We start from the raw sequence: 27094 nt of genomic DNA on the forward strand, positions 1-27094 counted from the left end.
ATTTTGCAGCAGATTTGGCTATGGTGTAAAGCGCCTTATGTGATTTCATCCCTGACAAAATATTCAGCAAGCTAGTCCCTGCACATTGTCATACAGATAGATCCATGCTCTCTATATATCCATTTAGGAGATACAATCCGGTCTGTGTCTGTCAGGCTGATTATATACAGGCATTGGAAATGCTTTCCAGTGATATCACAGTGTATGTTACAGCAGCTCGGGGAACGGCCACGTCTATGAGAACTATACGCCCCTCCACGCTGCCCGCATTACCCACCGCTCAGCTCTAGACAAACATCATTACCCCTCAGCCCTAATGAACGTGTTTACCAGCCGCCGCTCAGCGCTGTTAGTGTAACCGCAGTGAATTGTCTCCATGTAATTCATAATTAGTGTAGATTAATGAAGATTCTCCATGCAGAGAGAAGGGAAAGAACGTCAGCGAATGAAATGGAGAGCAATCTGTGGGATACCACAGTGTCTCCGTATCAGCACAGTGGGCTGGAGTGTAGTGGGGTCACCCACAGACCACCTGACCTCACATATTTGGGGCAATACCTGACCAGAAAATTATTTACTGGGTGTAAAGAAATCACTGCTGAATAAAAGGGTTCTCAGGCTTAGAAAAACATGGTCACTTTCTTCTGGAAACAGCACCTCTGCTGTCCTCAGTTTTGATGGGGTTTTCACCTGGGGGCTACGTTCACACTACGTAAGTTTCCGGCCGTAGCGCGTTCCGTGAATAAGCGTCCGGAAACTTACGTAGTTTGCGTACAATGGAAAGTATACGATCTACGGGCGCACAGTTCACACTACGTACGAACTTACGCCCGGATCGTATGCGGCGCCGTAAAAAATGAACCAGACCATTGTTTCCGGACGGAAATGCTGTAACTTACGCCCGTAGCGTAACATGCGGTCCCCTACGTAGTGGTGATTTCTTCATTTTGCCAGCTTTTTGTTCCGATCCAAAAGGTTCTGTGGGGTGTCCGGGGCTAGGCGAAGATTTCCAAGTAAAAGACCGCTGTTAGATCGCTACGAAGTACGCTACGGGCGTAAGTTCGCGGTCTGTACGTATCCGGCCGCAACTTGCGTAAAGTCCCGGCCGGAGTTTCATACGTATATGTCCGGCCGCGAAAAATATGCGGCCGGACATATACGTAGTGTGAACCTAGCCTAAGGGTACAAACACACACGGCTTATACGCTGCGTATTTACTGCTGTGATACGCAGCAGATACGCAGCAGATTAGATCTAAATAACTGAACACAGTATCAAATCTGTTGCGTATCTGCTGCGTATCTGCTGTGTGTGTTTGTACCCTAAGGGTACAAACACACACGGCATATACGCTGCGTATTTACTGCAGCGATACGCAGCAAATACGCAGCAGATACGCAGCAGATTAGATCTAAATAACTGAACACAGCATAAAATCTGCACCACCAAATCTGCTGCGTATCTGCTGTGTGTGTTTGTACCCTGAGGGCGGGTTCACACTACGGAATTCTCGCGGACAATGTCCGCGGAATTCCGTCAGCTGTCCGCCCGCACATCTGGGTGCCTTTCCGCCGGCCCCATATACACCATTCTATGGGTCGGCGTATTCCGCTATACGCTGAAAGAAGTGTCATGTCACTTCTTTCAGCGGATCGCGGAATACGCCGGCCCATAGAATGGTGTCTATGGAGCCGGCGGAAAAGCGCCCAGATGTGCGGGCGGACAGCTGACGGAATTCCGCAATTCCGTAGTGTGAACCCGCCCTAAGGGTACAAACACACACACCGTATACGCAGCTTATTTACTGCTGCGATATGCAGCAAATACGCAGCAGATTAGATCTAAATAACTGAACACAGCATCAAATCTGAACCACCAAGTCTGCTGCAGATCTGCTGCGTATCTGCTGCGTATACGGTGTGTGTGTTTGTACCTTTAGGGTAGCTTCACACGTACCGTATCGCTGCGTATTTAACGCTGCGTTTTTATCGCTGCGTGTTTGGTGCAATTTTTACATGCGAGTTTTGATTTTCACATGAAAATCATGTGAAAATCAAAACTCGCATGTAAAAATCGCACCAAACACACAGCGATAAAAACGCAGCGTTAAATACGCAGCGATACGGTACGCAGCAAATACGCAGCAGATAAGCAGCAGATTAGATCTAAATAACTGAACACAGCATCAAATCTGCACCATCAGATCTGCTGCGTATATGGTGTGTGTGTTTGTACCCTGAGGGTATGTGCACACTGAGGAAAAGGCGAGGAATTCAGCTTGAAATTCAGCTTGAAATTCCTCCCGTAAAAAATGTACAGAGCAAAGTCCCATTGTGTTCAATGGGTTTTCTGCTCTGTTGTTCACACTGCAGAATTTCCGAGCAGAATTTTCTGCTGTAGATCTGCTAGAGGAATCCTATAGAAGTCAATGGGGGGCTTAAATTCTGCTTGAATTCTGCCTGAAAACTTTCAGCTACAATTCCTCGAGAATTGCTCAGTCTGCAAGGGCCCTCAGGGTATAAACCCACACACCGTATAGGCAGCGTATAAGCACCGTATACGCAGCAAAAACGCAGCAGATTATATCTAAATAACTGAACACAGCATCAAATCTGTACCAACATATCTGCTGCGTATTTGTTGCGTATCTGCTGTGTATACGCTGTGTGGGTTTGTACCCTAAGGGTAGCTTCACACATACAGTATCGCTGCGTTTTTAACACTGCGTTTTTATCGCTGCTTTTTGGGGCGATTTTTACATGCGAGTTTTGATTTTCACAAGAAAATTATGTGAAAATCAAAACGCACATGTAAAAAACGTAGCGTTAAAAACGCAGCGATACGGTATGTGTGAAGGCACCCTCAGGGTACAAACACACACACCGTATACACAGCGTATTTACTGCTGCGATACGCAGCAGATTAGATCTAAATAACTGAACACAGCATCAAATCTGCTGCAGATCTGCTGCGTATCTGCTGCATATACGGTGTGTGTGTGTTTGCACCCTTAGGCTAGGTTCACACTACGTATATGTCCGGCCGCATATTTTTCGCGGCCGGACATATACGTATGAAACTCCGGCCGGGACTTTACGCAAGTTGCGGCCGGATACGTACGGACCGCGAACTTAAGCCCGTAGCGTACTTACGCTTCCTGAGCGATCTTCGTAGCGATCTAACAGCGGTCTTTTACTTGGAAATCTTCGCCTAGCCCCGGACACCCCACAGAACCTTTTGGATCGGAACAAAAAGCTGGCAAAATGCAGAAATCACCACTACGTACGGGACCGCATGTTACGCTACGGGCGTAAGTTACGGCATTTCCGTCCGGAAACAATGGTCTGGTTCATTTTTTACGGCGCCGCATACGATCCGGGCGTAAGTTCGTACGTAGTGTGAACTGTGTGCCCATAGATCGTATACTTTCCATTGTACAAAACTATGTAAGTTTCTGGCCGCTTATTCACGGAACGCGCTACGGCCGGAAACTTACGTAGTGTGAACGTAGCCTTAAAAGGGTTATCCAGCGATACAAAAACATGGCCACTTTTCCCCCTCTCTTGTCTCCAGATTGGGTGGGGTTTCAAACTCTATTGAAGTAAATGGAGCTTAAAGGAGTTATCCAGTGCTACAAAAACATGGCCACTTTCTTTCAGAGACAACACGACTCTTGTCTCCAGTTCAGGTGCGGTTTGCAATTAAGCTTCATTCACTTCAATGGAACTGAGCAGCAAAACCCCGCCCAAGCTGGAGACAGGAGCGGTGCTGTCTTTGGAAGAAAGTGGCCATGTTTTTGTAGCGCTGGATAACCCCTTTAATTGCAAACCACACCTGAACTGGAAACGAGAGGGGGAAAAGTTGCCATGTTTTTGTAGCACTGGATAACCCCTTAGGCTAGGTTCACACTGCGTTTTCAGCATCCGTTTAACGCATCCGTTTTTTCAAAAAACGCATGAAAAACGGATTGCAAAAAACGGATTCATTTGTGTGCATCCGTTTTTCCATTGACTTCCATTATAAAAAAAAACGGATCCGTTTTTTTTGGCGGACCAAAACGGACCAAAAAACGTTGCTGACCCTATTTTTCTGGACGTTAAAAAAAACGGATCTGTTAAACGGATGCTGAAAACGCAGTGTGAACCTAGCCTTAAGGGTATAAACCCACACACCGTATACGCAGCGTATTTACTGCTGCGATACGCAGCAAATACGCAGCAAATACACAGCAGATTAGATCTAAATAACTGAACACAGCATCAAATCTTCACCATCAAATCGGCTGCGTATTTGTTGCGTATCTGCTGCGTATACGGTGTGTGGGTTTGTACCCTAAGGGTGCCTTCACACCTACCGACGAGTCCGCTAGGTCCTGGCAGATCACTGTCAGTACAAACAAGCAGCGGTCTGAACGAAAATCATGTGAAAATCAAAACTCGCATGTAAAAAATCGTACCAAACACACAGCGATAAAAACACAGCGATAAATACGCAGCGATACGGTACGTGTGAAGCTACCCTTAGGATGCGTTCACACCTACAGGATCTGCATCAGATTTGATGCTGTGTTCAGTTATTTAAATGAAATCTGCTGCAGAAAATCAGCTGCAGATCCTGTAGGTGTGAACGCACCATTAGGGTACAAACACACTCACCATATACGCAGCGATATGCAGCAGATACGCAGCAGATTAGATCTAAATAACTGAACACAGCATCAAGTCTTCACCATCAAATCTGCTGCAGATCTGCTGCATATTTGCTGCGTATCTGCTGCATATACGGTGTGTGTGTTTGTACCCTAAGGGTGCGTTCACACCTACAGGATCTGCAGCAGATTTGATGCTGTGTTCAGTTATTTAAATGAAATCTGCTGCAGAAAATCAGCTGCAGATCCTGTAGGTGTGAACGCACCATTAAGGAGTTTTCTCACCTGTGATTTCTCTTTTTTATGGTGCATTCACACAAACAGCTGCAGCAGATTTGATGGCGCAGATTTGATTTGCTTTGAATCTGCAGCTTCAAATCTGTACGTGTGAACGCACCCTAAAGAGAAGGCAGGGGGAATTTGATCAGGAGTAGGCACATACTTCTCCGTGTGCCCGTGGTGAGCGGAGAAAGTGGCCTCGGGACCCCAGCTGGCTCTGGGATCTCCAGGGTGTACACGTTATAACCTGGTTGATGGACTGTACTCAGCCAGTCAGTGACTGGGGCAGGACGCCGCTCCAGTCACTGATTAGCTGAGTGGCCAGTCCATCAACCGAGACAGACTTCGTCGGGGGGTCCCGAAGCCAGTCCCGATGTTCACCGCAGGCACAGGAAGAGTTAAGTGTCTACTCCTGATCAATGTCTATTCTGTCGGCAGCTGGATTTTCAAAATCCCCAGACTTCTACATTAAAGAGCCCTAAAAGAAAAGATATAGGAAACAAATGATTTCCATTGCTGTAAATGAAGTCCTTGTTTCCTTCTTAAATTAATATATACAGGATACCCCAGGTGGAATGATCTGTACTGACCAGTGGGGTAGATTTCCATCAGATAGGACTGCTAATATTAAGATGTTTGTACTGGTGATGGTGACAAATGCTTATAGATGAGAAAGCTGTACCATAAAACTCAGGATTTTGGACACATGCTCTGGACCTACAGCAGGCTGTCCTAGAACTTCCATGGTGTCCCAGTATACTTTCAGCCTCTGACAGTAAGGTTAGGGCTACATGTCCACTTTGGCTGCACCATGTATTGCACAGGCAAAGATCACTGTGTCACGCTGCTGCATTGCACCTAATCCAAGTACACGAGGTCCCATTGTAATCTATCCTGGATGGATATGCAACAACATGCGGGTCTCTGTAGTAAGCACATGCACACATTAGCCACAACACAGCCCTGTGATATGGTGATCTTATGTCACACAAATCACAGTGTAGTGTAGCCCTATACATAATATTCTACAGCAGGCGGCAAAAGAACTTCCATGATGTCCCTGTACGTTTTGCACCTTTCAGCCAATCATGTGTAAACCAGGGCTGGAAGCTGCCTTTCAGTCTCTACCTAAAGGAGTTATATGGTTTAAAAACATTTTATTTGTTCTGTTAGTAAGATCTGAGTAAATAGAGGGCTTTCCTCTGCTCAGGAATCTTTGACCTGGCCAGAGTAGTCTCTCTCTTTGGAGGACCTACCAGTGCTGTATTATTACACAAATGGTATCAAAAACCAAGGGATGTTCACAGCTCCTTAAAAAGTATATTCGTTTTTATTGGTACAACTTAAAAATAAGCAGAAAACATTAAAACCGCGCGGTTTTAATGTTTTCTGCTTATTTTTAAGTTGTACCAATAAAAACGAATATACTTTTTAAGGAGCTGTGAACATCCCTTGGTTTTTGATACCATTTACACGGGTGACGGCCCGCAACTATTTTTTCACGTGCTCCTGGCTTCTGGGGAACTGTATGACACCATAACCACGTATTGCCAAACAGGGTGAGCTGAAGTCTCCTTCTTTTTGCCTTATATTAATTACACAAATAGCTCATTGATGTAAATGGGCACGGTGCAATGCTTTACTTCTCCTGTAGGGGCACTGTAAAGAGACTAAGGGGGAGATTTATCAAAGGGTGTAAAATTTAGACTGGTGCAAACTGCCCAAAGCAACCAATTACAGCTCAGCTTGAAAGGAAAGAGGTGCTGTGATTGGTTGCTGTGGGCAGTTTGCACCAGTCTAAATTTTACACCCTTTGATAAATCTCCCCCTAAATGCCTACTGCTGGGTTTCCCACAGATTGTTGCTGATCAGTGAATGTTCCAACAGTGGGAGACTTGTTGTTCAAGGGGTATTCTGATCTTGACAAGTTATGCACTATCAACAGTATTTGTGGCATAGGGCATAACTAATAGTGCGTTTATACAGACAGATTTATCAGACAGATTTTGTAAGCCAAAGCCAGGAATGGATTTGAAAAGGGGAGAAATCTCAGTCTTTACTTTATGACCTTTTGTCTGTTTATAGTCTGTTTCTGGCTTTGGCTTCAGAGATCTGTCAGATAAATCTCTCTGTGTAAACGCACCCTAAGAGATTGTCCACATAGAATACCCTTTTTATGGCTCCTTTTGACAAATACAGATTGTCCAAAGGGTGGAACGATCACTCTTCTAGAGATTAGTATCCCTGGAGAGAGATTAGGAAGATGAGACAAGATGTAAGGTCACTTGGCTGCAGGATCTGACTACATAGGGTTTGTTTGTAGTCTGTAACCATGGAGACACATAGCTCTGCATAGGAGCTTTAGATACCAAAATGTAGAAGATTTTTCTTTTTTTAGTCAATTAGACAATTGTTTGTTGAGCTTTTTCCTTTTTTATTTTGATGCATTTGAGCATCAAAAATTGATAATAAGGTTCACATACCCTTTTTTATTTTTTATTACCTTTGACTAATGGAAGAATAGATGTTGTATAGCTTAACCTCTATTGGGCCACATGAGCTGTGTATAGCAATATAGAATCCTGCCATCAAATGCATTGTCAGATGCCATAGCAGCAGCCTTCTTGAGTGCAAACTGGTCCCAAGCTGATCATGTGACCGAATTCACCATCTAATATGGCTGATCTTAGGCTGGGGCACAGAGTGCTGCACTAGATGGGATATATATATATATATATAATATTGCTCTTTGTGGGTGTAATTCCTGGTACCCAGTGGGGCGGTGTGACTCTCAGTCGCTGGTGTGGAACCATTGTCTGTCGTCGGTGTAGCAGAAATGATACAAACATGTGAATAGATTGTGAGGGGTAATCGCTGCAAAGTGGCCGCAGCGTCTTACTGAGTAATTATCTGCACAAAGGAACCAATTCCAGCCTGGCTGAGGGTCTGGTGTCACCCGCCGGACCCTCTCCCCACTCTCCGCACTTGTGAATGATCCCAGTAATGATGCTGTTTTGTATGCAGAGACATGAGAGCCGGCTTTACTCTCATCAGCCTCCTACCTCCCATAGTCTCCATCACTTGCAATTTATCCCTGACAAGAGCGGCTTTAAGGAAGAAACGATCGGTTTTCGTCCCTCGAAATGACTGGTAAATAATATGTTTCCATACAGGAGCGCGTCCTGACGTTCTCATATAATCTCCAGGACGCGTCCGTCGCTTTGTAATTTACTGCAGGGTATTTTGAGATTTCTTGCCAATAACCAACACCTGACACCTGGCAGCGACCCGGCCGTGTAGATGCTGCAGAAAGTTGGTGGCTTCTGGAAGAATATATGGCAGGGATGGGGAACCGTCGGCAAAGCTTTACAACAGCTGGAGGACGGAAGGTTCCCCATCCCTGATGTATGGATTGTGCAATGTGACCCTATCCAAAAGTCAGCTTTATTTTCTATCTGCAAATGTGCTAGAGATGAGGGAAGCTGGCTGCATCCATCTTCTCCAGCCACCGGGAGCCAAATGCTGAGCATTCTGCGTTTCATGAAACTGAACTTACTGTAGTTTTTGCTCATCTCTAAAGATTTGCTCAGTTTTGCTCATTCTCCAAAATGGAGCCCCAATTCATTGTTATTTTACCTCTGAATATCCCTTTGGGCCATGTTCACATGACGTAAAACACCGGCCGGGTCACAGAACTGCAGTATCGGCTGGATGATCTTTATTTGTGCTGAATTGGGATGCGGGCGTATCCGCGTGTGCCCGCATCCCAATTCACCATAGCCGACAATGGAGCGTGCGGCTGGAGCAGTTTTTCATGTATCTGCTAGGGATCCCGGCCGGGGTGTATACTGTATGTATACACTTCTCCCGGGATTCCTTCAGCCTGCAGTGCACGTACGTTTTTAATTAATCACAGCCCTTGTTGCAAATCGGCATCAACGGCCGTGATTAATTCAAAAACTTACGTTGTGTGAACATGGCCTTAAAAAAGTTATTCAGGATTACAAAAACACACAGCTACTATCTCGCAAAAACAGCACTACCCATGTTGTGTGTGGTATTACAATTAATGGGGTTAGCTGCTGTCATATGCAAAACAATAAAGAGCTTATACTTACCTCTTCATGCTCCCTCAGTGTCCTCCTCTGGTGTTGCTAGTGTCCCCCGCTGACTGCACTGCCTCCACCTCTGAGAGGAAGTTGTCCCTTCGGCGCTGTCCCATCTCAGTCAGTGATTGGCTGAGCAGGCTGTCACAACAGAGACGAGTTTGTCTTGGAAGTGGAGGCGCTGCAGTCAGCGAGGGACACCGACAACACCAGAGGAGGACACAGAGGGAGCGAGAAGAGGTAAGTATAGGCGCTTTATTGTTTTCTATATGACGGCAACAATATATTAAAAGGATAACCCCTTTAAATTTTTATTCACTTGAATGGAACTTAGCTGCAAAAGCACAGCCAACCTGAGGACAGGAGAGGTGCTGTTTCTGGAAGAAAGCGGCCATGTTTTTCCAAGCCTGGATAACCCCTTTAAGGATGTTCTGTATCTTCCCGCTATTCCATATACCCATGGTACTTCCTTATCTAGGAAGGGTCTATACAGGGCTGCCAACAGGGCATTACTGGCAGTACAGGTGTATGGAGCCCGGCCTATAGGGGGGCCCGGGTCTCCCACACACTACACTTTATGAGAAGCCTGGTATACAGACAGTGCAGGGAGAGGGGAGAGCTCCCACAGATGCAAGGGGCCCCTTCTACTTAACTAAAATCATTAGGCCCTCCTCCCCCCTGCACTGTCTGTGGACCGGGCTGCAGAATCCCCCCCTCCCTCCACAATGGACCGGCCCCCTCCTCAGCAGCTCCCAGGCTCCTGTGGAGCTGGTGACTTCCGGACGGTGTGCTCTCCCAGGTGACAGGAAGATGCAGCGGCCCCCTCTCCTCTCTCCTCCCTCCCAGCTGTGACGTCTGTTCCCTCCAGTATACAGCTCTGCAGTCGGGGCAAAGGAGGAGGGGCTGCAGGCTGCTGACTGGGAGCAGAGACTTCACTCACTGGGGGCCTCAAGGATAAAAAGTAAGTGTGTGTGAGTGTGTGTGTGTGTGTGTGTGTGTGTGTATGTATCTGAGCACTGTATCACTGGGGGCCTCAAGGATAAAAAGTGTGTGTGAGAGTGTGTGTGTGTGTGTGGAATAGAGTGTGTGTGTGTGTGTGTGTGTGTGTGTTTGAGCCTCTGATCATATATCTGTGCAATCTGCATGTGTGTGTCTGCATCTATGCTATGTGTCTGTGTAGAGGTATATTTATGGGATCTGCATGTGTGTGTCTGCATCTATGCTATGTGTCTGTGTAGAGGTATATATGGAATCTGCATGTGTGTATCTGCATCTATGCTATGTGTCTGTGTAGAGGTATATATATATATATATATAAATATATATATATGTATATATATATATATATATATTATAGAATCTGCATGTGTGTGTGTCTGCATCTATGCTATGTGTCTGTGCAGAGGTATATATATATATATATATATATATATATATATATGGAATCTGCATGTGTGTGTCTGCATCTATGCTATGTGTCTGTGTATATATGTATATATGGAATCTGCATGTGTGTATCTGCATCTATGCTATGTGTCTGTGTAGAGGTATATATATATATAATTATATATATATATATGGAATCTGCATGTGTGTGTCTGCATCTATGCTATGTGTCTGTGTAGAGGTATATATATATATGGAATCTGCATGTGTGTGTCTGCATCTATACTATGGGAGGCATTTATTAAGTCCGGCGTTTTTTACGCCGGACTTAAAAATGCCCCCGCAGCTCCGGCGCTACGGAGATTTATGTAGAGGCGGACTGCCTGTACATAAATCCTGTGCGCGCCGGTGCGCACCGCCGAAAACCTACGCCAGCTGAGTACTGGAGTAGGTTTTCGGCGTAGAATTGGGCGGAACGGATGATAAATCGCGCGGACTCTGAGTCCGCGCCCTCCGTTCCGCCCACTTCCCGCCTACTTTCCGCCCCCTGGCGTACTCGGCGGAAAGTGCCGATTTGCGATTATTTTATTCGCAAATCGGCCATTTGCGTATAAAATAATACGCAAATCGGCACTTTCCGCCAAAAATCATCCGTCCGCCGGATGATACATGTGGCCCTATGTGTCTGTGCAGAGGTATATATGGAATCTGCATGTGTTTGTATCTGTGTAATTTCTCTATGTTGGTATATTTGTACATCTTGTAATGTGCCTATATGTGTGTATACATGTATTGTGGATCTATATGTATCTGTGAGTGTGTGTGCATACATGTGTGTATCTGCCTATTTGTACAGTTTGGGTTTGTGCATCTATTGTCTATATACAGTATATTAAAGGAGAAGTCAGGCAAAACATTATTGTGATTATGATGTGTCAGTCTTATTTGTGGAAAAAAACATGACATTTTTCAGCCATTCTTTTATAAAACAATAGTTATTTTTAAGGCTGAAAACATGGCCTAAGTGACTCGTAATGTAACACACATATTATGGGCTTTAAATAGCCAAACGTATGTCCTGATTTTTTGGATTAATGTCTTTGGTAAGGTGGGGGCCCAGACAAGTTGGCAGTATGGGGCCCTGGAATTCCTGATGGCGGCCCTGGGTCTATAGCACAGGTATCAAACTCAGGCCCTCCAGCTGTTACAAAACTACAATTCCCATCATGCCTGGACATTCAGAGCTAAAGCTTTGGCTTTCCAGGCATGATGAGAATTGTAGTTTGGTAACAGCTGGAGGGCTTGAGTTTGACACCACTGTTTTATAGCTTTGTTCATCCTGTACCCCCTGCTCCACGATTAGAATGCCAGGACTGTAGTGAAGACTGACACATGCTCTGAGACTAAGGGCCCTATTCCACCGGACGATGATCGTTCGCATAATCGTTAACGATCTCAAACGACCGCTATTGCGAAAGACCTTAAAACGTTCACTCATTTCCATGGAACGATAATCGTTACTTATGATCATATTTGCGATAGTTTTTGTTCGCTATTTATTCGCTATTGCGTTCGTATCTATTGCGAACAACCGAACGATGTCTTATTCAATGCGAACCATTTGCGAACGAGCAACGATAAAAATAGGTCCAGGTCTTATAAAGCGATCAACGATTTATTGTTCTGTCGTTAATCGTTAACTGCATTTCAACCGAACAATTATCGTTTAGATTCGAACGATTTAACGATAATCTGAACGATAATCGTCTGGTGGAATAGGGCCCTAATGTATGTACGTAACAAATCAGATTTCCATTCCATTATGGCGCCTGCACATGGCGGATCACTGCGTCAGGAAGAACTGCAGAGGAATCTGTGGAAGAAATCTGACAAATATTGAATTTCTGAAGCTGCACGCTGCAGATTTCACCATGGGTTTGAATGCGAAATAGACTCAGTTGGGCTAATCCGTATTCTGGTTTCCGGGTAGAATCCATGTGATAATGCAGCAATAAGTGACAATTCGGTTAGGGAAGCAAATTAGCCCTCTAGAATAGGGATAATCCGTTACCCAGCAAGGTCTCTGTGTAGAATCCATATGAAAACACATCTGTAAGAGGTTACTGTATATACTGGTTTAGTGAGAGAGATCTGCAGGAAAGGAGTAGGAGCGGCCTGCACCCATCCGTGAGGACGGCCTGTATCCTGTGCATGCAAATAGTGCGGAGCCAGGAGCATTGCAGGAACTTTTCCTCCTTCTGCATCATTGTCTCTGCTGGAGGGATGCAGCACAGGCGTCTGTAGCATCACTGCATGGAGAGCGGCTCTGGGCACCTCCTCCCCCCCAGGGATCATTATTAATCCAATAATTAAACATTTATTGGTCCCAGCACCTGGTTTCTGCCTTTCCTATCAGCCCCCCAGGGGACCCTCCCTCCGCAGCATCACTGGAGTCAGTACAGAGGGAGGAGAGAAGAGATCAGGAGACTGGAAGCTCAGGGCTCATACAGACATCCAAAGTTATTCCGCAGGATTCCTGACGGATGCCTGGACATGCTGGTATCGGACAGGAAAAAGGGGGGGCCCTTATCGTCTAATAGCGCCCATTAACCGGGGGCCCCTCTGGTGCTGATCAGCTATTCACAGAAGATCTAGGAGATCAGGAGACTCCCTTTTCTGTAACTCTGGGGGATACGTCATTCATAAAAAGGGGGTTACTCTGCATCCCTAAAGCTCTAGTAAGGAGGTCCTTTTGTCTCCCCCACAGGTTGGGATAAAGAGGGGTGCACCTGACCCCCAGAGCCGGCAGGCAACATGCTGCGCTACCTCCTGAAAACCCTGCTGCAGATGAATCTCTTTGCAGACTCTATTCCAGGAGAAAACTCCAATTCCACCGACTTGTTCTTCCAGTTTAACTCTTCGTTTCCCAGCTTCAATGGAAGTTTGTTCGATTTCAGCAACCTGACCCTGGCCAGCTTTAACGGTAAGACAGCAGCTCCTTCTATATTGGGGGTGATCATGGAGGGGGACCCCACATTTTCTAACACTACGAGGGGGAGGGGATCTATCAGTGGTATTGCTGAAGGCTTTTGCTGTAAGATTGTTGCAAATTCTTAAGCAATTACTTATTTGCTTGAAAATTTGCAACTTTTCCTGTGTTTTGCACAAAAATGTTAGAGTATTGTGAATTGTCTTTACCAGTTTTCTGCGGAAAGCATCGACACATTCTCCCAATTTTCATGTAGGAGGTTTTTACAATTGCCTGACAACATAACGCCGACTGTGACAACTTTTGAAGTGAAGATTATGATAACTTTGTGCTCTGTAATGATGTGATCAGAAATGTGCTGCATGTGTGAGGTACAGGTGTAGCAGAGCTGAAGTTGTCATTTTAACTACTTGGTCCTGAGTTGTTTCTGCAATATGAAAACACACAGTATAGGTAATGTAGAAAATATAGACCATGACATAAGTACCTGCAGTCCTATGTAACACCATAGATACACAGTAGTAACTGTCTGAGTACAGATAATGTAGACGTTACCTGCAGTCCTGTGTAACATTACAGATAACACAGTGATATCTCTTAGTACAGATAATGTAGTAGATGTTACTTGCAGTCCTATGTAACACCACCCATAACAGTGATAAGTGTCTGAGTACAGATAATGTACAATTTGTTCCCTGCAGTCCTATGTAACACCACAGACAACACAGTGATAACTCTCTGTGTATAGATAATATAGTAGATGTCACCTGCAGTCCTATGTAACACCACAGATAACATAGTGATAACTCTCTGTGTATAGATAATATAGTAGATGTCACTTGCAGTCCTATGTAACACCACAGATAACACAGTGATACCTCTCTTAGTACAGATAATGTAGTAGATGTTCCCTGCAGTCCTATGTAACACCACAGATAACACAGTAATACCTCTCTTAGTAAAGATAATGTAGTAGATATAACCTGCAAGCCTATGTAACACCACATATAACACAGTGATATCGCTGTGTACAGATAATGTAGTAGATGTTCCCTGCAGTCCTAGGTAACACCACAGATAAGGCAGAGATACCTCTCTGAGTGCAGATAATGTACTAGATGTCTCCTGCAGTCCTATGTAACACCACAGTTATCACAGTGATAACTCTCTGAGTGCAGATAATGTACTATGTGTCTCCTGCAGTCCTATGTAACATCAGTATGGGCTGTGTGAAATAAGCTCCTCTGCCTGCTACATCTGACAATCAGAGCCCTGCTACATCTGACAATCAGAGCTCTGCTACATCTGACAATCAGAGCTCTGCTACATCTGACAATCAGAGCTCTGCTACATCTGACAATCAGAGCTCTGCTACATCTGACAATCAGAGCCCTGCTACATCTGACAATCAGAGCTCTGCTACATCTGACAATCAGAGCTCTGCTACATCTGACAATCAGAGCTCTGCTTCATCTGACAATCAGAGCTCTGCTACATCTGACAATCAGAGCCCTGCTACATCTGACAATCAGAGCTCTGCTACATCTGACAATCAGAGCTCTGCTACATCTGACAATCAGAGCTCTGCTACATCTGACAATCAGAGCCCTGCTACATCTGACAATCAGAGCCCTGCTACATCTGACAATCAGAGCTCTGCTACATCTGACAATCAGAGCTCTGCTACATCTGACAATCAGAGCCCTGCTACATCTGGTAAGTCTCTGCTGGACTGTCACTCATGTATCCCTCACTCTGCTGGTTACTGTATCATTCAGGATCTTTTGGTACACTGTATCTGTCTCTACCTATGACAGAGGAGGAATTGTATCGGCACGTGGCGCGCTGTAAAGTGCCATTTCGCTTTATGACACTGATATCGCGTGTCCCGCAGCCTCAGCAGCTCAGACTGGTTCCATAAAGCTTTATAATATCGCCATACATTGTGTTAATAGGCACGGTGGAGCAGAGCTGAGTCTGTTCACGTCCCTAAACAAGTGGTATGATATAACATGTATCACGTGTTGTCCTGAGCCGTGTGTGTAAGCGTGTTGTGGGAGTGTCCAGGGGAGGAGTAGTTGAGGACGCCTCTCCACGTGGAGCTCTGGCGCCTCCTATTTCCAGGTGAGAAGATGCTCTGCGGCTCTCATTTGGGTCATTGATCCAGGGATTTATTCTGATTGTCATATCTGGACACAGGAAGGGCTTCCGTTTTGTTGGTCTCCATTTACAGGGTTTGGTTTTGCATCTGGTGCACGATACAAACTTGCGGACCTCCAGCTGTTGCAAAACTACAATTCCCATCATGCCTGGACAGCCAAAGCTAAAGCTTGCATAGGGCTGCGAGTTTGTCCCATTGGTCTTGTTTATCAACACGGCTTGAAAATGATTGATTGAACTTGTTCTAGCAAATATCTATGAGACAGTGTATAATAATAATAATAATAATAATAATAATAATTCCTCCATTTATATAGCACCAACTTCTTTTACAGCGCTTTACATACCTCATATCAGTTGTTGTCCCCTTTAGGGTTCACAAACTAAATTTCGAATCCACCTATGTGGGGTGTGGGGGGAAGCCAGAGTACCAGAAGAAAACCCATACAAACACAGGGAGAACATACAAACCTCTTGTAGTGTATGAGATGTGACTGTAAGGTCTTTCTCTAGGGGAGAGACTCTTATCCGAAACCATCACTATGGACCATACAGCTGGTTGGGCTTCAGTGCTGCCATCTAGTGGCCGCCACCACTAACTACACCAGCTGACCCACTTCATTTACTGTCCAGATTGGAACCCATTTTAGTTAGATCACATTGAAGGGACACAACTCCTTCTTGTCACCTTAAACTGTGCAGATGGATGCAGTGTGCATTCTCTGTTATCAGCCACTGCTGGGTAGAGAGAGGTTGTAGGACATAGGAATAAAATTTGTCACTGTAAAACAGGTAAATGCTATCTATTACTCCCTGTTATCAGCCATTTCAAGCCTGAGAGAGACTGACCATAGGACGGGTAATTATTATCTATTATGCTGCATTTACACGGAAATTTTCGCAATAATGATCGCATTTGAGCGATAATCGGCTTGTGTAAACACAGCGAACGATCAAGCAACGAGCAAGAAATCGTTCATTCTGATCTTTCAACATGTTCTCAAATCATCGTTGACCGTTCGCTAAAAAATTGCAGATCGCTTTGTGTAAATAGTCTTTCAAAGATTCAAACGATCGCAATAACGATTTTTCGAACGATTTATTCGTCTAAACGCTGATCGTTATAAAAACCAAATCGTTAAATGATCGATTGGGCGAATTATCGCTTCATGTAAATGGACGATTACTCCCTGTTATTGGCCATTCCATCACAAGGAGAGGCTGACTGTAGCGTTCTTGGGATGAGAAATAGTGCAGAAGACTCCTAGCACGTCTACTATTGTCACATTACTCCAGTGCTGATTGGATCTGTGGCGCCCTCTACTGGCTCATAGTAATTTCTAGGACATTTCCCCATCCCCCTCAGGTACTTTGGCTAGCATGGAGAAATTCATTATAGTAAAGAGACGGGGTGCTGTGTCGTATCTGCGCCCCCCTCATTCCAGCCTATATGAGGCCGTCTCCTTCATTGCCGCCGGACGTTCCTCTCTCCATGTCATGGAAATTAAGTTTTTCCCATTAACATGTAGCGTATAGAATTACACGGCTCAGTCCTCCGCAGCCGGGACTGTAATATTCCCTGTATGATCTGAGCGTGAAATGAATTCTCCTCCACTTGATTCTGCAGTGACATCTCCCACAGATTGAGCTATATACCATATCAATCTATGATATGGACCATGTTTCCAGTCACTTTAGACATTCTGGATGTCAAAAGATATTGACATGATATATGATTTCTCACACTTCTTGTTTTATTATAATGCAGATCACTGGCTATGGGGATACACAATAACTTTTTTTAGCAGAGTCGGGTCCCTTTAAAGGCAATGACTGAGATCCCTTCATTGGCTCTTGTGCTGTGACATGATAAATGTGCCGTGTGGTCAGAGGAGTCCCCGCTGCTTAATAAAGGGGAACATTGAACTCCATAAAACGCTCATCTGACTGCAGCTGTTTAACTCTGTGTGCTTATGGATTGCTGACAGCAGCTTTATGTGGTTCTCTAGTGGCCCCTGCTGACCAAGCTGGATATTACACTCTTCTGCCATATTCCCAAACCTCTTCAGTTGTTTCAAAGCTATAACTCCACTTATTATTGCAAAACTACAATTCCCATAATGCCCCGATAGCCTTCAGCTAGAAACAGCTTTTTATGTTTCTCTATTACAGTGTTCCCAACCTTTTACTTTTAAAGTGTCCCTGTCGTTATAACTTTCTGTCCCTGTCGTTATAATCTAAATCAACAGTAGATGTGATATAAAGCAAGTTTGCAATATACTTTCATTATTTATTTTTGTTGTTATCCTGCTGTAAAACAAAACTGAACTTACCAGAAATCCAGGTCCAGTCTCCTTAAGGCAGCTATATAACAACTATACTTACCTGTATCCAGGTCCGTTCCCCTAAAGGTAGATTTTCTGGCTGGTTGTAATAAACAGACTAAACACAGGAATTCCGGCCAGTACAGAGAGTCACGGCTCAATGTGTCCATCAATCACATGACTGCCTGCTCAGATGGCCTGGGATTCACAGGACTTCCTGTTTTCTGACTGTTTCCCGTTTCTTGAGACAAAAAAAAAGTCAGAAAACAGGAAGTGCCGTGTTCTCCATGATAACTAAAAAAAAATAATGAATGTATATGGCAAACTTGCTTTATATCACATCTACTGCTGATTTAGAGTTTGAAAGTTATAACGACAGGGACACTTTAAGCTTTTGCATAACTACAACCCTCATCATGCTGACAGTCTAAGGCCCCGTTCCCACTGAGCAAACGTAGTGGAATTCCGCAACGGAATTGTCCGCCGCGGAATGCCGTTAGCCTCCCGCTCATAATGGGAGTCTATGGGAGGTCCGCGCTCCTGCTCTGTACGCGCTGAAGAATGAACATGTTTATTCTTCAGCGCATACAGAACAGAAGCGCGGACCTCCCATAGACTCCCATTATGAGCGGGAGGCTAACAGCATTCCGCGGCGGACAATTCCGTCGCGGAATTCCGCTACGTTTGCTCAGTGGGAACGGGGCCTAAGGCTACGTAGTTGCAACAGCTTGTGGGAACACTGATCTTAAAGTTAAAAGGATCTAAAAACGCAATGGGGGAGATTTATCAAAGGGTGTAAAATTTAGACTGGTGCAAACTGCCCACAGCAACCAATCACAGCTCAGCTTTAGGCAGTGCTGAAAGGAAAGCTCAGCTGTGATTGGTTGCTGTGGGCAGTTTGCACCAGTCTAAATTTTACACCCTTTGATAAATCTCCCCCCATGTGTTCAGTAGCACTATTATAACAGAGGAGAATAGAGGTTGTCAGGACATGATGGGAGTTGTAGTTGTGCAGTAGCTGTAATGTTATCCAGTTATTACTATTCCTGCACAATCCTGTTCTCTGATAAGTTGTGGGAACGGCACTTTCCATCATTACATCCATTGGCTGCGGGGCTGAGATTAGTTTAGTGAAGCTGTACAGTCAGATGTATTGTTACTCGGCGGAGCCGTAATGATGTTACAGAGATCAATGTGTTCATTCTGAAGACGACCTGATCAATTCTATCATCCCGGCTGCACAAGAACTTTATGGGAATATTGAGTTTATATCGACAAAGTTTCTAATGCAGCGGCTCAAGATTTTACATTTAATGTAATTTTTTTCTTTGCTTGTAAAGCTTGTCAGCGGTGTGAGATGAGGACACTGGGCTGTCTGCCACGGTTGTGTCCTTATCCTGCCCTCCATGTGTCGGCGTGTCAGGCTGAGGGTTACATAGTGGTATGGTCACCGTTGTTTTAAACACCTTCCCTCCTTGTAATAACTTCAGTAAATTCTAACATATTTGTAAATCACTTCACCAAAAATGACTTCTTAACCCAGAAAAGTCTTGTCCACTAGGTGTCTCCCTTCCCTGCTCACTGCTGTCCTCTGCCTAATGTTAGGGGTATTCTGTCTCTAGCAGCAGAAGTGTGCTGGGAGGACAGAGTGTTACAGGAGTATTTCAAGGGAAAAGTGTGACAATAAGAACTACATAGTAGGAGTCCCAGCAGCACCGAATATTTAAGGATACGAATGTGATGATCCTGTGAGAAGTCACAAAGATGCATATGGAAGTTGCGGGAGCAGAGTGTATTTAAGGATACTCCAGAGAAGGTAGGGATACTCCAGAGAAGAAAATTCTTTCAAATCAACTGGTTTCCGAAAGTTATATAGATTTGTAATTTATTTCTATTTAAAAATCTTAAGTCTTTCAGTACTTATTAGCTGCTGTATGTCCTGCAGGAAGTGGTGGATTCTTTCCAGTCTCACTCAGTGCTCTCTGCTGCCACCTCTGTCCATGTCAGGAACTGTCCAGAGTAGTAGCAAATCCCCATAGAAAACCTCTCCTGCTCTGGACAGTTCCTGACATGGACAGAGGTGGCAGCAGACAGCACTGCATCAGACTGAAAAAAATACACCACTTCCTGCAGGACATACAGCAGCTGATAAGTACTGGAAGGCAGTAGAGATTTTTTTTATTGTAAGTAAATTAGAAATCTATATAACTTTCCGACACCAGTGGATTTGAAAAAAAAAACTTCTTTGGAGTACCCCTTTAAAGATATGAATGTGAAGGTCTTGTAGGGAGTGGAAGGAGGTGGTTCCTGTCCATTCATGTGATGGGAAGTAGAATATATTTAGTTAATACCCCCATTGTCTGTGGTAGTGCAGGCAGTTATTACAACCCCCAGCATCCGCCATTCAGTCTCCCACTTTTCTTGGTTAACCATCAGTCTCTGACTTTCTCCTTTGTCTCCCATCTGTCTCGGCTCAGAGCGGGATCAATATCTATTTCATCTAGTGTAATAGGAAATGCTGAAATCTCGACCCCTGGATAAACCCCCAAATCTTTGTGTGTGAGCCGAGCGTCTCTTGATGAGACATTGACAGGTACATGGATAATGCCACACTCCGTCCTGCCCCAGATTAGATGCCCTTTTCCCGGGCAGAACAATAAACTTGTTTTCTGCTCTTTGTGGACTGTGGAGAGGAGAAGCCTGCGTTACTTTGTATTACTTTGAACCAGATCTCGCCGCTCCACTGACCTTTTTGGGAACCTTTTCTTTGCAGCTTCAACTGCGGGAAATATTGATCTGCTTTTCTTCCCTCCTTTTATATCAGCCAAGTGTTAACCCTTGCACTGCCGTAGAGCTACAGCTTGTCTAATCTAATCGATAATAAACACCTTTCATTGGCATGTAAGGAAAATGACTGAGAAGGAATCCGGGCAGGTAAAGGCTGTAACCTAACAAATCTGCAGGATGGCGCAGGCTCCAAACACAGGCGATCTAAAGTAGATTTTCAATAATAAATAGGGAATTACTGCCTAAGAGGTGCGAACAGGGTCAGATGTCAACTTATAGTGAGCAGTGATTGACAGGTTTATAGTATATAGAAAAGCCTTCTGAAGACCTGTGCGCACTGACCAGGCAGCACTTATAGTGAATTATTGATCAGACTGTCATGAACTGTTCATAGGATTTATAACATATGGTCTCATTGGTGTATAAGTGTACACTGCACCAAAAGTGAATATAAAAAAGGGATATTCTAGTGTATAGGGGGCACTACTATAATATTCTTCTACAAAAGGGGCAGTATTGTTGTGGTTATGTTCTTGTATATAGGAGCAGTATTACAGTAGTTATATTCTTCTACATAGGGGGCAGTATTATTGTAGTTATTGCAACAGTGTAGAAAATAGAACGTGCACTCCCTACTGTTTCATGCGTCAAGCGCTTCTTCCGGTTGAGGATGTCCTCGATCGGAAGAACGCATGACGTGTGAAACTAGTTGTCAGTGAGGATGCGCCCACTCCTTTCTCACTTTCCCTGCACTTGTGAAGCTGCTCTGATACAATAAAGCACTGGACTGATTCAGCAACACAGCAGTGAGTGCACGTTCTGTTTTCTACGCTGTTGCAATATTGTTTCTCAGTTACATCGAAGCGCCACACAGTTGCCAGCTCAGTAATTACCTCTCCTGTAGTGACTTAACCCCTTGATGTGTGCCTGTAGGCTGGAGATTCAGCATACCGCATCTCCCTCTACTCTGTATCATTATAGTAGTTATATTCTTGTAGATAGGAGGCCACATTGTTATGAATATATCACTGTATGCGCAGATATATCCATAGGGGGAGGCAGTATTATAGTAGTTATATTCTTGTATATAGGGAGCAGTGTTATAGTAGTTATATTCTTGTATATAGGAGCAGTATTATAGTAGTTATATTCTTGTATATAGGAGCAGTATTATAGTAGTTATATTCTTGTATATAGGAGCAGTATTATAGTAGTTATATTCTTGTATATAGGGGGCAGTATTATAGTAGTTATATTCTTGTATATAGGAGCAGTATTATAGTAGTTATATACTTGTATATAGGAGCAGTATTATAGTAGTTATATTCTTGTACATAGGAGCAGTATTATAGTAGTTATATTCTTGTATATAGGGGGCAGTATTATAGTAGTTATATTCTTGTATATAGGAGCAGTATTATAGTAGTTATATTCTTGTACATAGGAGCAGTATTATAGTAGTTATATTCTTGTATATAGGGGGCAGTATTATAGTAGTTATATTCTTGTATATAGGAGCAGTATTATAGTAGTTATATTCTTGTATATAGGAGCAGTATTATAGTAGTTATATTCTTGTATATAGGAGCAGTATTATAGTAGTTATATTCTTGTATATAGGGGGCAGTATTATAGTAGTTATATTCTTGTATATAGGGGGCAGTATTATAGTAGTTATATTCTTGTATATAGGAGCAGTATTATAGTAGTTATATTCTTGTATATAGGGGGCAGTATTATAGTAGATTGGTCAGGTGGTTTTTTGATATTTACCTCTGACCACAGTTGCATAGGTTGAAGCAGTGACCACCACCATTGTTCCTCATTTAGTAGTCCCTTTCCTTCCCTCACTCTTGTTGGCAGCTTGTGCAGTTGTGTTCCTCAGTAGAGGGCGCTATTGAGCACAGGTAAGACCTTGGTCAGGCACATAGACGGTGAAGTGTGTGCTTCTGCTATGATGGAAGGGATGTTGAGAATCATTCAGTAGAGCATTTCAGGATGTATTGCCCTTTCCCCCATTGATGTTATTATGGCTGGCTGTACCTCCACTTAGCGTCTTTACAAGGACCGTCTAATTCACGCTGTGGGTTTAGTTGCTAAGCTAATTCCTTCCTCGCTCCCTGAAGTCTTTTTATTATGGAGATTAAAGCACCTTGGGTTTTTCTTCACAATAAAAATTAAAAGAATTTATATTTACGGATGTGAAATGAAATCCCTATAAATTGCTCTTGTGACCGCTCCCCTTGGTTCATCACATTACACCGCGCTCCAGGACGACATTTACGCCTCACTTATTGCTGTGTGATTGAAATCAAATGACTACTTGTGAGTAAGATAAACCGGCCTGCCGCTTGTTTACCGATCGGCGATTGTCAGCGCCTGATTACAGGATTGTCATTGAAATGAGCTGCAGCAATCAGCCGGCGCTGGAGGGCCCTTGTGATCAGTCCTGGCTGGCGGAGGGCACTGGCGGGATTGGGCACTGTCACTGCGCTAGATTGACTCCATTCTAATCAACAATCTATAGCCAGCCGCTGGTAAATCTATGGTAATGACCTCCCCTCCCCCACATCATCACAATGTACATATCCTGAGGAATGGAGACTATTATTTCTGCAAATCACAGGTCTGATTAGTATATTCTTCCCCAGACTTCTCACATGGCAGTGAATGTGTCACCCCATAAATTACCAGTGACCCCTCCCCCCATTATCCTAGAAAATGCAGCTTATTCTTACAGATGTCATAGCCCCAATCTCTTCCCACATTGCACTTTATTGTATACCCATCCCATCACACCTTGATGTTGGTCCTGCAGCCATATGCTTTTATTCAGATTTCCGGCCATCTCCATGATGGAACCTTATGTTTGCATGGGAACATATAAACTTGGGATCAAGAGTAGTGCCAGAGCATGATGGGAGTTATAGTCTGGCCAGAGAGCCACGGGTTGCAGAACACTGCTCTAATGTTGGCAAACTACAACTCCCATCAAGCTTTACCAGGCATGGGGCCTTGCTATATCATAGTGAGGCCTTATCTGTGCTGGGGTATCATAGCAGCTTGTTATTCTGCAGCATGCTGCCCCCTGCTGGGAGGTTGCAGGTCTGATCAGTATTCAGGTGCATATTGCCATATGTCCATAAGTCTGTGGTTAGGAGTACAGGGGTGCCTTGGATTATGAGCATAATTCATTCCGAGACTGTGCTTGTAATCCAAATCCACTCTTAAACCAAACCAAATTTTTCCATAAGAAATCATTGAAAGGCAGACACTTGGTTCCACACCCCAAAAATAATAATTTTTTATTCTGAATGACATGTAAAACAAATGAAACATTTATAAACAGCTAAATATGTGATATTATAAGTTACTGTACAGTATAGCAATCAGCATGTGGTATATAATGTATAGTAAGTGCATAAACCTGGAAACCAGCAGCAGTTTGTAGATACAGGATGGAGCTGCAGATCCCCATAATGCTGTAGTGTAGTACAACAGGCTGGAATAGAGAAGCAGGGCTGCTGTCAGAGGTCTGTGTGGTCACATGACAGCAATGGAGAAGGGGGGGGGGGTTCAGCATGGACCAATCAGGACTGACAGAGTCTGCAGGGGGCATGAAGGAATGAGCAGGGCAGATGTGGGCACATACATGCAGCGCTCTCTCTCCTGGGAGAGAGGGGTTACAGCTATGAAGAGATTACCTGCACAGTCCTGTCCCCTGATGTAAGCCCAAGCTTAAAGTGGATCTGCTATGATTTGGAAGGTGAGGGAGACTTCCTGGGTCAGTGTACAGTGCTGTAGACCCCGCTATGCAGACCATGCCCCTCCTCCACTCCCCCTCCCACCCAGTAAAGGGAGCTCTTAAACCAAAACAATGCTCTTAAACCAATTCACAATTTTGAAAAACTGTGAGCTCTTAAACCAAAACGCTCTTAAACCAAGGTACCATTGTATTTCTTTTTCTGCAGATCCTATAATCCTCCATATTTTCTCTTGTTTTTTAATCTAATATTTGTCCTCTGTGATCGGTAGAACTAGATGCAGATGGGCACTGCCCAGGCTCCTGACATACGGATATGGATTTCCCATCACTACGGTCAGGGTGATGTTTTCTATATGTCACTAATGAAGCTGTCAGAGAATAAGGACTGAGCCCATTATATAGACAGACACACGACAGTAATGAGAGTCGTGCCCCCTGGAGCTCTATAAGCAGTGACTGGCAGCGGCCATCTGTTCTCCTCAGTCACTGTGGATCTTCCTCCCTGAATCCAGCAGTGCGAGGGGTAGAGGTAAAGAGAAGTTGTAGAGGTGATATAATTAGTGGCGTGTAACACACGTGCAAGCTGTATACATTGCTATAGATCAGATGATAACACTTTATCATGCCATATATTTTTTTTTTATACAATGTAGGATCCTCAGCAGATCATACCCTTAGATTTCTGATGCTGATTTTACTTACTGGGTTTTTTCTGATTCCTGGTCATCCAACAAGAATTCAATACGGAATCTGACAATATTTATAGGAAGGCATCAATAAGATACACACATCACTTCTATATATGTACACTGGAATACTATACACAGTATAAACTACAGTAAGGTTTCTTATTAGATAATGTAACACTGTTATTTATATGGCAGGTTACATTGTTGAATTCAGGCTTTTCCAGAAGAGAAATGTGAGCTTTTCCTTTGGTGTGGAAATGCTGTGAACTTTCACCACAACATGAGAGCGCTCTCTAATGGTGCGTTTACACAGAGATTTATCTGACGGATTTTTTGAAGCCAAAGCCAGAACAGGTCATAAAGGAGAGACTGAGACTTCTCATCTTCTCAAATCCATTCCTGGCTTTGGCTTCAAAAATCTGTCAGATAAATCTCTGTGTAAACGCCCTATCACTGAAAACATGTAGATTAAAACTTTAACAATTTTATTTGATATACATTAAAAACGTGGTCCAAAATAATCTCAATATAGGTCAATAGATAATGTAAAATACGGCACTATATAATTAACGTAGTGTGTTTCACAGTGCTGACACCCGTTAAACATGTCACTCAGGACAAAGATAGATCCGTAATGATAAATAAAGATAAAGCACTGAACAAATGATGCCCAACCTGCAAATGTCACAGAATATACATAGTAAGTCAAGCTGAGAATGCCTCAATAGGCAAAAAAACAGTGCAGTAATAAAACCAGGCTCAAATGAGCCACTCACGATCCCCACAGACAGATGTCCAGTCTCATACTGTGGTGCCGAGGACTCTGTGTAAACGCCCCATTAGTCTCTAGTGGAAGATTTGGACCAAATAGTGGGTGGATATTGCTCCTGAAACACTGCAGATTCATGGTGAAATCTGCAAAGTTGTCCTTTAATCCTGGACTACCCCTTTAATGTTTCACTATCTCATAGTTGGATAAACATAGGTCCCAAAGGAGCTTTTGAATAAGACAGAGCCCTGATATTTTGGGCACTTCTAGCCTGGAATCTCTACCTTGTGTAACTGGCTTTAGTCTGGTTTGATATAAGAAACATTTTCTAATATTGTATGATGAATTTCTTATAGATTTTTAGTACCTCTGCACTCGCTGAAAAAGTGCGCCTTTTATGTTATGAAATTCCGTGCACAAGCCCAGTCACAAGATCAGAATGGGACTCGTGCACGGAACTGATCCTGCGTGGTCACATCCATGGATACCGGCTGATCAGGTCAGTGTACTTCATGACAGGTACTCTTTAGGCTATGTTCACACAACGTGAGAGACCGGCTGTTCCATGACCGCGGCCGGGTCACGGAACGGCCGGTCTATGCACGGATCATCCCGGCCGGTACTGTAGTAGCGGCTGGATGATCTTTTGGCCGCAGGGTTCTGATGCGGGCGCATCAGCGCAAGCCCGCATCAGAACTTCCTATAGGACACAATGAAGCAAGCGTCCAGGGCCGCTCGCTTCATTGTATGAACTGACAGAGCTTTCTGCGGCCGCAATTCACTGAATTGCGGCTGCAGAAAACTGACATGTTAGTTATTTGCGGCCCCGTACATGATCCCGGCCAGAGTGTATACGATGTGTATACGCTCCATCCGGGATCCCATAGAACAGTGATTTTCAACCTTTTTTGAGCCGCGGCACACTTTTTATACCTAAAAAATCCCGGGGCACACCACCAACCAAAATGGCACAAAATGACACTACAACAGTACATATTATACATGTAGTTAATAATATTAGAGATTCTAAATGTATTTATACTCACTCCTGGGCCTGTGTTCTTCTCCCCCCTGTGCTTCTCTCCTGTGCTTCTCTCCACCATACTTCTCCCCCCTACTTCTCTCCTGTGCTTCTTTCCCCCATGCTTCTCTCCTGTGCTTCTCTCCCCCATGCTTCTCTCCACCATACTT

At 44.0% G+C, this 27094-nt stretch overlaps 1 protein-coding gene across 7 annotated transcripts in view; it reads left to right on the forward strand.

The window, feature by feature from the left end:
• The window catches only part of ROBO3 (roundabout guidance receptor 3), a 310461-nt gene that overhangs the window by 71349 nt on the left and 212018 nt on the right, over positions 1–27094 (forward strand). For all 7 annotated transcript variants that reach the window (XM_069947694.1, XM_069947692.1, XM_069947699.1 and 4 more), the window contains one exon: positions 13187–13402. In XM_069947694.1, the coding sequence (XP_069803795.1) occupies positions 13234–13402 (169 nt within the window). In that variant the 5' untranslated portion in view covers positions 13187–13233. The remainder of the gene's footprint in view (positions 1–13186; positions 13403–27094) is intronic.

The sequence above is a fragment of the Dendropsophus ebraccatus genome, chromosome 12, assembly GCF_027789765.1.
Source record: "Dendropsophus ebraccatus isolate aDenEbr1 chromosome 12, aDenEbr1.pat, whole genome shotgun sequence".
Lineage (NCBI taxonomy): Eukaryota > Metazoa > Chordata > Amphibia > Anura > Hylidae > Dendropsophus > Dendropsophus ebraccatus.